The sequence below is a fragment of the Rhagoletis zephyria genome, unplaced genomic scaffold, assembly GCF_001687245.7.
Source record: "Rhagoletis zephyria isolate East Lansing unplaced genomic scaffold, Rhagoletis_zephyria_1.1 Rzeph_scaffold_02458, whole genome shotgun sequence".
NCBI lineage: Eukaryota > Metazoa > Arthropoda > Insecta > Diptera > Tephritidae > Rhagoletis > Rhagoletis zephyria.
The window spans coordinates 69,660-79,728 of record NW_016159542.1 but is presented as its reverse complement, the minus strand read 5'-3'; the positions used below and the strand labels follow the sequence as shown (position 1 = coordinate 79,728).

The following is a 10,069-nucleotide window of genomic DNA, read 5'->3' as shown; positions in this document are numbered from 1 at the left end:
AAAAGTACAGCCAATCCTAAGCAAAAGCTAACAAAATAAAACAAAATAAAAATATAAATATAAAACATGTAAACAGCCGTAAGGAAAACTGATAAACATAAATAACTGGCAACAATAAAAAAATCAAATACACCCACATTTACATACAAACTATAAAAATAAAATTATTAAAATGTTTTCGCTGAATGGCAAGTACTCATGCATACATTTACATATAAATACCTAAGTATTGTAATTTTGTTCAGTTGATAAATAATATTATTGCATATATAAGATTAAAGAATATACATACATATACATAAAAAAATTAATCAATTAGCTTGGAATTGCTTATTTCGCCATTTAGGTTGGGCTGGGTTATGTCAGCTTGGCTGATCCTTGAGGTTGCTAAGAAAGGGCAGGCCCACGCTTAAACCGTAGTCCCGATGCACTTTTTAGTGAGTTTTAACAACTTTCTAGTCTTTTGGTCTGCTTTTTTTCTTCTGTGAGGATAAAGTATATAGAGTCGCGATCTGCCAAAAGTTGAACAGTGGCACAGGGCATGTGCCAATGTGCCTCTTTGTGGGTTCTCTCGAATCCACGTCGCTGAACACTATTTAGTATAGAACAGGCAGCCAACTATCACTGCTACACTTTACTAGGGAAAGTTGGGTGAAGAGAAAGTGGTATCATCTCGTAATATGGAATTTCTTAGGGCTCAGATACCTCTAACTCAATTTCTAGATTTGATATCAGTTCAATTATTCAAAATAGAGCTGGCGAATAAGGCATTAAGAAATACGTCCTCCTGCGTCCACTAATTTCGTACACATCCGACTAAAAACCACCTGCGAGCATTGGAGCCGGCATCGTTGGTACAAGATCAAACAAGGTCTTCCTTCTATGGGTCCCGAGTCACTAAGCGATAAATCAAAATGAAGATATAGACTGGCTTGCTAGGATGGCGGCAGCAACAACACCAATAGGTCCCGAGCTTTTCTTTGCAATAGCAGCACACACCATCAGAGAATAGCTTAGGAGAGAATTAAGAACAAGTAGAGAACGAGTCACTAGACAGCGCCAGGCAAAGGAGATATTGGAAGGATTCAACAAAAAAAAAAAAAAAAAAATATGATAACCTCACTAAGCTCCCAAAGAACAAATTAAGAACGAACGAAAAATGATACTGAAGATGGCACAACGCCGAAACCGGTTAGTCTCCAAACCATAACCAAATTTGACAAGGGATGACGGAAATTCGTTCCAAAATACAACAAATTAAGAATTGTAATAGGTATATTAACAGTTCATTTCAGATTAAGAAGTCACCTAAACAAACTCGGGAACTCTCTGTGTTATTCCGAGCTAGTTTTTTATGATCCAGCGCCAATATTGTTGGTAGTTTTTGCCCTATAAGAGCAACGCATTATTCTTGCCAGGTATCGTGCGCCTTCTTTCCACGGTATTCGATATTGCTTTTCCAGTTCAGTTTGGTGTCTATCGTGACTTCCAAATACTTTGCACTATAAGATAGCTTGAGCATCTTACCATCAAGCGACGGCGCTTTGAACAGGTGTATTTTGTTCCTAACCATTTGTGAATAGCATAAGTTCGATCTTCTCTGGGTCTGCGCTTCACCCGCTCTTTGTAAGGTACCCAGCGACGCACTGCTAAATGGGGTCCGCCCACAAAATGCATTGCGTAATTCATACAAATAATTGATTAAAATACCGCTGACCAATTTAAAATTGTAATGCGCATTGTAGGCAGTGTGCTGGGTATAACTGCACCAGTGATCTTTCGAGTATTTCGTTAGAGTTGAGAGGAAAGGGCCCATAACTGCTAGCAAATCATCATAGGCGTACGCCACAAATTGGACGCCCCCTCTGTTGAGATTTTTTCAGTATGCCGTTCAAGGCTTTAACAATGGTGAGAGAACGGCTTCCTCCATTTGTAACGTGAACCACAACGGTACCACAATGATCGACTGTGATCAGCTAAATAAACCCTCAGGGCCAGCTACTCAATATCTGGTCACCACTAATCTCCGCTTAAACATCGTTATCGACGTTACCGACTCCCTGTTATATGCATGGAGTCGAAGACATCGGAAAAGATGTTTTAGCGGAGATTAGAGTTAACCAGACATTGAGTATTCGGCCCTTAAACTCTTTAGCAAAAGTGAACTATGTAGAAATGCCGCGTCTAGTTCACAGTAGTTGAAACCATTTGTTTTCTTTTTCCACATACATANATCGGAAAAGATGTTTTAGCGGAGATTAGAGTTAACCAGACATTGAGTATTCGGCCCTTAAACTCTTTAGCTAAAGTGAACTATGTAGAAATGCCGGGTCTAGTTCACAGTAGTTGAAACCATTTGTTTTCTTTTTCCACATACATACATACATATGTATTTATGTATATATATGTACTTTTTACTCGTCACTACTTTGAGTATCCCTTCAATCAATGTATGTACATTGTACAATTATTTCAATGTACAGTTTCGTGTAATTTGCGATATATATATATATGAGGCATTCTTTTTCATATCGGACACCAAATTTTTTGACACACTTTCGACTCACTTCAATTTTTTTTATGGATTATATACATGAAATAAGCNTATATGAGGCATTCTTTTTCATATCGGACACCAAATTTTTTGACATACTTTCGACTCACTTCAATTTTTTTTATGGATTATATACATGAAATAAGCTAACACGTATTCGGGGATCTTTTTTTTAACTTTTTTCTTCGGAGATATGATCTGTCAAACTTTGGATTTTTTCGTGATTCTGACTAATCATGTACTTTTTGAAATCGTTATATCTCGTGTTCTGCTCATTGTAGAGACTTCATCTTAACGTCGTTTTAAAGCTAAAGAAATGGGCTTAACCTCCTGTATATAAGATGGTCAAGATTGTCCTAAAGCTAACTTAGCTATTAACAGTTAACCTTTTTCAAGTTGATTTGCATAGTGAAGACCAGTAAATTAGGTGTTTAGAATTATACCATCGCAATCCTTGTTTAATTCTCTATAAAAAAAAATGGTTCAAAAAATTGGAAATTTTTTCAAGAGCTAGTTTAGAAATATTTTTTTATGGCGAGAAGGTTTATTTTGTAATTTTTTTCAATTAGTCAAAATCGCGAAAAAATCCAAACTGTGAAAGGTCGTATCTCCGAAGAAAAAAATGAAAAAAAAAATCCCCAAAATGTGTTAGCTTATTTCTTGTCTAGAACTCATAGANTTATACCATCGCAATCCTTGTTTAATTCTCTATAAAAAAAAATGGTTCAAAAAATTGGAAATTTTTTCAAGAGCTAGTTTAGAAATATTTTTTTATGGCGAGAAGGTTTATTTTGTAATTTTTTTCAATTAGTCAAAATCGCGAAAAAATCCAAACTGTGAAAGGTCGTATCTCCGAAGAAAAAAATGAAAAAAAAAATCCCCAAAATGTGTTAGCTTATTTCTTGTCTAGAACTCATAGAAAAATTTTAAGCGAATCGGAGACAAGATATATATTTTACAAAAGCCATCCGACTTAGAATAGAATGGCTCATATATTAAATCGAACACTTTTCTCTCCACACTCGATTATGGCGACTTGCCCTAAAGATCGCTAACGTTAACTGGTTTCCACCTCTGAATGCAACCTCTCGAAGTCTCCCTAATATCAAAACCATGAAAATATAGTAATTTTGGTTATCTGGAGCTAAGTATGCATTATTTCTGCAATTTGCGCGTACATACAAGGGAAGATAGATTACAGATATTTTTTTTGCATACTGTTGATCCATAACCATGCTACCTTAAATACGATTAGGCCAATAACAGAAATAGAACCAAAAGGTGGAAGTTAGGTTGATGGCCTTACACATATGCCCATATGATAAGACCGCAATTTGCTGTTGCCAACCCACGTATCAACTGTGAGGAACTGCAAAGATCAGCTTCATTCTTAAGCACCCGCTAGCGTTTTATTGACACTTGTCTTCGTGTTTGTTTTTTTTGTTTTGTCAAAATTATTAGCGTCTGATAACGCATTGAGCGTATAACAATAATTAAGCGCTAATGAGGGAAAAATCGAATTCATAGCTTTCTTCGCTATCAACCATTGGAACTCATTATCAAGTTGTCCATTTAAAGACCAATAATAGCAATTTGTAAAAAAATAAAAGAATTGATTGCTTTGAACGCTTATCTGAAAGGCGTCCATGGACCCCCACATGCGCACAGCACACACAACTGTACAAGAAGAAAAAACGCAGCTTAGCTCCGCTCAACAAAGCTTAAGAGGTGAAGTATAAATCTCATCGTAGCAGCAAGGTATTTGAGTATTTCGTAATTTGCCGTTTGCTGCACAACACTCGAGAATTCTTCTGAAGAATGCGCACCTTTTTAGACTCGACACATTTTAAGCTTTCACTGCTGCTGACGCTCTCAATGGCGGGGTGTGTTTTTAGCGCTTACGGTGTGATGGACAACTGTAGCGATGAAAGTTGGCAGTTATATAAGGTATGTATGGGGAGGGGTGGGGAAATTTAGCATTTTTTTATATTAGCTTTTTAAATTTACATTCTACCCAGCTCCAATTCCAAAAGCAATATCGTTCATCGGTGGAGGATGCGCGTCGTCGCGTGATTTTCTGCAATAATATACACATGATTTATGATCACAATGAACGTTATAAGAGAGGTGAAGTAACTTTCGAAATGGGCGTTAACCAGTTTGCCGATTTGACAAGTGATGAATTTCGTCGTTGGCTGCACGGTGGAAGTATCGGTGCTGAAGCTTTAGCTGGCAGAAGTATAAGTGCCACGAGTTTCATGAGAACTAGACGATTTTATTAGATGCAGATATTGATAGGATATATTATTTGTATTAATAGTTGTGTATTTATATTTACTTGTATTTGTTTAAAATCTTTATTATTTGTAGATTTTTATTCTACGTAAATACTTAAATATGTATGTAGAATTAGAAATTGTATTACAAATATTATCAAAACATATTTATTCTAGTTTCCTCTTCATAATTTTAAAGAAGTTTTCTCATAAAATAATCTTTATAGTTTTCACAAAAATGATTGAGCGGTAAAAAGAATTGGCGACCATATAGCCAATTCGCAACTTACTATTTAAACTACTAGGGACCCTGGAATAGGTTAGGTTAGATCGTTAAGAGTCCAACTGCGAGCGGTAACTGCGGGGTTAAAGCAAGACGGGCGGATTCTTGTCACTGAGAGCTCCTTCGGACTAGTTGTAAAGTACGAACCCAAGTGCCTAAGCCGCAATCTATCAAAAGCTGGGCAGTTTAAGAGAAAGTGTTGAGATGATTCCAGTTACAACAAAAGGGGGCTGGTGTGATATTTAATTTCCCTGCGTGAACCCCGATAGGACTGCGGCCTGTCAGTACACCCACCAGAGATCATCGCGAGTCTAAAGAGATCCCTAGACTACGATATCACTATGGCCTGGTACTCATACAAGTCCTGACAAGGTAATATACCTACGCGAAACATAGTGAGTCAAGTACCTTAAGTCTGGCTGCCGCACTTTCTCCAGTTGTTGAATTGCGATATCGACAGGCTCTATGTTAAGCATGACGGTGAGGGTCAGGTTGAGAGTGGTCCTCAGTGGCCCACTGATTCCACTGGATAACGTAGCCCTCTCCAGTCTATTCTACCAGATGAGAGGCAGGAGAAAGGAGAAAGGTCTCTTACCTATGGCCCCTTTGCAACTGTATAACGCCACTGAGACCCTCCTTGCTCTCTCCTCGATATTAGGCTTCCACGACAGTTTCCCATAAATAATCAAGCCCCAGTTCCATTGTTTACACCAAGTATCCTCTGTGTGCGCCAGATTGAAAAATGAGAACTGGCCAAACATCCTCACGGGGCGTTATTTTGTCCCAGCCATATTACACTCCTCTGTGCGGCAAAACGTGAGCGTCCAGCACTGCAAGGAAAGCTCAACGTCGAAAAGTTGCAATCATACCTGACGGCCACCATATTGGTCGCTGAACTTTTTCATATGATATGATATGATATCATATGATAATAAGAAGAAGATATGCAAACTCNTTTTTTTTTATCATTTTAACACGTTGCTTCTGACGGAAAGACGCGTTGCTTCTGCAAGTTAGCACATAGCAGTAACCACCTCTGTACGCTCAGCCATAGCCGTTCTGCAAGGTTATCCTAAAATGTTGAAGCTGAATTAATTTTCTTCGTCGATTGAGTTGGTTCTGCACTTCACAGATGCTCGCAATAAGGAAAGATAAAAAAAACAGAAAAAAATAATAATGATGTGATGTTGCCGCTGACGGCATTCGTATTCGATTCTGCCTGAAGCAAACAAATACCCGAAAGCACCTCTACACGTTCAGCTACAGCCAAAGTTTTTTTTTTCAAATGGTCAACTTGAATCGCATTTCTTACAATCGGTATACTTACCATGAAAAAACCAAACAATAACTTGGTTGAAGAAGCCATTGTTACTTTTGGCTCAGTGTATGTATGTATGCATCAACAGAAAAATATTTTTAGATAATTGCACTTTATTTAACATAAATAAAAAAATTATATGTAGTTTAAAAAACTAAAAAACTCGCTACTTAACTTGAGAATTGAAATCGCTGCATCTTTTAGGCGCATCGTTATTACATAATTACTTTCCAAGCTAATAAAAGCGAGGTAATATAAATATTAATTGTGTCATAAAAACATTTACTTACAGCTTAAAGAAATATAAAAAGTTTGCTACAAATTATTTTAATATCAAGCAAGACATATAATACTCATCTCATTAACTCAAATTTGCATAATTTAAATAACTTTGTCTCCTACTCCCGTCTACAGTATCGGATAGCTGCACTCACTGGCGATGCCACAAAAACTATTCACATTTCGCAATAGTCGCATAAATCCGCCTTCACCCCAATTCTCCGAGTACGAATTTTTAATAATCCAATAGTCACGACCATTCTCAGTGCCATAACCCACAACCACCACTGAATGATTAACTTCGCCCTGATTGCATTCAGTATCACCATAAATGCCGCCCATGTATTGTTCGAAGGATATCGCGCACCGTTGATGGAGCAAGCCAATGGACCCAGCGTCGCAATGACCTCCTTCATTTTCTCCTCATCACCCGGCTTAATGCGCGCATAATCGCGTATCTGTACACCTTTACCTGTTTCATTGCGATGACATTGCGCATTCTCCATTTGTGTGTACGGGTAATTGTTTGCTATCGAAATGCCGTGATCGCGTATATATTCGAAACCGTACTCCTGGAAACCACCATCACAGCCCGTATTGCCATATTCATCGGCGCAATCGATCAGATTCTGTTGCGAAAGTGGCACCAGTATGCCAGTGCGGCGAAAGAGATGACCCTCGAGCGCCGCCGCAGTGGCGAACGACCAACACGAACCGCAATCGAAACCTTGAAATCCGGGTGGTGTGACACCGCCTTATCTCCGCCAATCAAATGATTCAGGTAAATTTTGCACATTCGCTTTGGCGGTAACGAAATTGTGTGCTTGGAGGTGATTTCCCTGCGAATAAAAAGAAATTGGTAATATTTATAAAAACAAGGGGGAAAAAAACAATTTTGAAATTCTGCGAAAAAACGTATCTACGTATGTTTATGCATTTGTATACATACATTCATACATAAGCTCATATATGTATACTAATTCACTGTTGTTATTTGTAATATATTTTGGGGTATTTCTTTAGTAAATTAGTTAATTAATGGACTTATAAAATGATCAAACAATAAAAATGATTATCTTGTGAATCGAAATCGAAATGCCTATGTAGGTTACTCATTTAAACAGTTTATTGGTCTAAGGTGAATGGGTAATTAAGGCCATAAAGCTTAACTACTTTGAATGGGAATTACTTAGGTATGAGTATAGTTTTGGATTAGTTTCTTATTTAATGATTCATACCAGTTTATACTGTGTGTAAGTTAGACCAATAAATATAAATTTTTTCAACCAATTACTTGTCCAGGATGAAATGACATAAAAAAATTCATATAAAAAGCCTAGAGTTGTATTATTTCCGTAAAAACACAGTTTTAATTCCAACAATGCGTGTGAAACCGTCCTGTCGGCGATCAGTAATTCCGCTATCATCGTGCAAACTTTGTCTGAATAATAACTTTATCGAACGGGCCTATGGAATATGGTCTGCAGAGTCCACGTATAGGGTAGCACGACACATCTGTCATAAATTAGATAAGATAAGACCTATTTAGCAGACTACTCCGACTTATTCAAACCCTTCAATCGTCTGCGTAACTGACAAAGGCTGTGGAAGAGTTATACGATTATCTGGCTCTTATTTATGGGACCTGCGTGAGGACCGGGAAGGAGGGAGGCATTCATCTTGAAGGTTGGTAAGAGCCCTCATGCTTCCCCTAAGGACTTCAGGCCTATCAGTCTGTCTTTGTTTTTGATAAACACGCTCGAGAGACTGATTGACTTACATATACGAAACGGTATTCCTTGTGACTGTTACTCGAGAACTCAACTTGCTTACTGCAACGGAAGGGCGTTCGACAACGCCTTACACACAATGGTGAAGTGTATAGAGGAAGCATACACTCATAAATATTATACAGTCTGGATCGCGGTTGTAAATGGTCTTCTAGAGAAACTGGGGAAATCGGGTTGTCTGATGATCGCCGCCGGCCATGATGTGGCATTTGTGATCAGTGGGCGATTTTAAGTTACTGGGTGGGCAGCTAACTGTGGCCTCGCAATCAGCCCCACCAAGACGGAACTGGTCTTGTTTGCTAGGAAGTATAAGGTCCGAGATGTGGCTCTTCTCTCAATCAATGGTGTCTGCCTGCAGCTCTCCGACAGGGCCAAGTACTTAGTCTTGCTCCTGGATAGGCAGCTATCGTGGAAGCCCAATACAAAGAAGCAACCGATGCCTGTTGCTTTATACTGCTGCAGATGAGCTATTGGTAAACGGTGGGGTATCTCGCCAAAAATAGTTCATAGGCTTTGTGAAACCATGGTAAAGCTTATCGTGTTTTACGGGGGCCTTGTCCCATGGTACTCACCAGCAGAGGTTACACTTGCTAAGCAACTGAAATGCGTACAGCGGATTGTCCGAATCGGCATAAGTTGGGCATTAAGAACGGCGCCGGTGTCACCAGCAATTTAAGTGGAAAATTATTTTTTTCTGTCAATTTCCATATAAAATTCAAAAAGTTCATAATTTTTCACTTAGATTGCTTTCATGAAATCGGCTGTTAAAGGAGTAAGATATAAAAATTAAAAGAAAATTAAATTAATAAAGAAAAAAATAAATCTAGATAGAAAAAAACATGATATACATATGTTTCAAAAAAACGAATTGATATTCAAAAAGAAAAAAATGTTAATAAAACAATGGAAAAAATTCCGCTGCCCGAGGATTTGAACTCGGATATCTCGAGTGGCACGCCTATGCCTTGTCCATTCGGCCAGTGCGACTGTTGAAGCTACGCAAGCTAAATGATATGCTTTCTCTCAAAACACATTAGGGGTATTCTCGAAGTCTTGCACGATGCACGGATTGCATGATATGCAAAAATACTATTCCAAATTTCGAAGAGTACGAGAGCACCCCATAGCAAAGTGATAGCATGCATGGGTAGCAAGCAGCGAAATTATGTAGCAAATACAATAACAAGAGACAGCAAAAAAAAGAAGTGAGCGAGATGAGAGGAATGAGAGAAATATTTAGCGATTCCAACAACAAAACAACTAGCACAGGGTCGCACTTATCTTGCTATGCTATTTTGCAAAATATATATATGGGTTTCGACGTTGCATATTTTGCAGCGATAGGAAATGTTGTTTCCCATGTATTTTGTTGTTGTGTGTTTGCAAGTTATGCAATTCATGCAATCCGTGCTACGTGCAATGGCTTTGCAAGATTTGGAGAATACCCCTACTATGTAGTCGTTTTATTTTCGTAGTACAATTTATCAGCCATTTACTGAGTGCAGAGATCAATGAGATTGTGAAATATTTAAAAGCACATACCAAGAAGGAAGAATATCGCAAAAACAA

General features: G+C 38.1%; 2 protein-coding genes across 2 annotated transcripts in view; one reads left to right on the top strand and one right to left on the bottom strand.

Annotated features, from left to right (window-relative positions):
* Positions 1 to 4,299: 4,299 nt before the first annotated feature.
* LOC108366935 (cathepsin L) lies at positions 4,300 to 4,914 on the top strand. The gene is made up of 2 exons (XM_017621428.1): positions 4,300 to 4,501; positions 4,573 to 4,914. The coding sequence occupies exons 1-2, from the start codon at positions 4,373 to 4,375 to the stop codon at positions 4,834 to 4,836; spliced, it is 393 nt and encodes a 130-aa protein (XP_017476917.1). The 5' UTR covers positions 4,300 to 4,372; the 3' UTR covers positions 4,837 to 4,914.
* A 1,718-nt stretch (positions 4,915 to 6,632) lies between these two features.
* The window catches only part of CtsL2 (Cathepsin L2), a 26,615-nt gene continuing 23,178 nt past the window's right edge, over positions 6,633 to 10,069 (bottom strand). The window contains 3 exon segments of the mRNA XM_017621430.1: positions 6,633 to 7,072; positions 7,075 to 7,530; positions 7,533 to 7,549. Coding sequence (XP_017476919.1) covers positions 6,840 to 7,072; positions 7,075 to 7,530; positions 7,533 to 7,549 — 706 coding nt within the window. The 3' untranslated portion in view covers positions 6,633 to 6,839.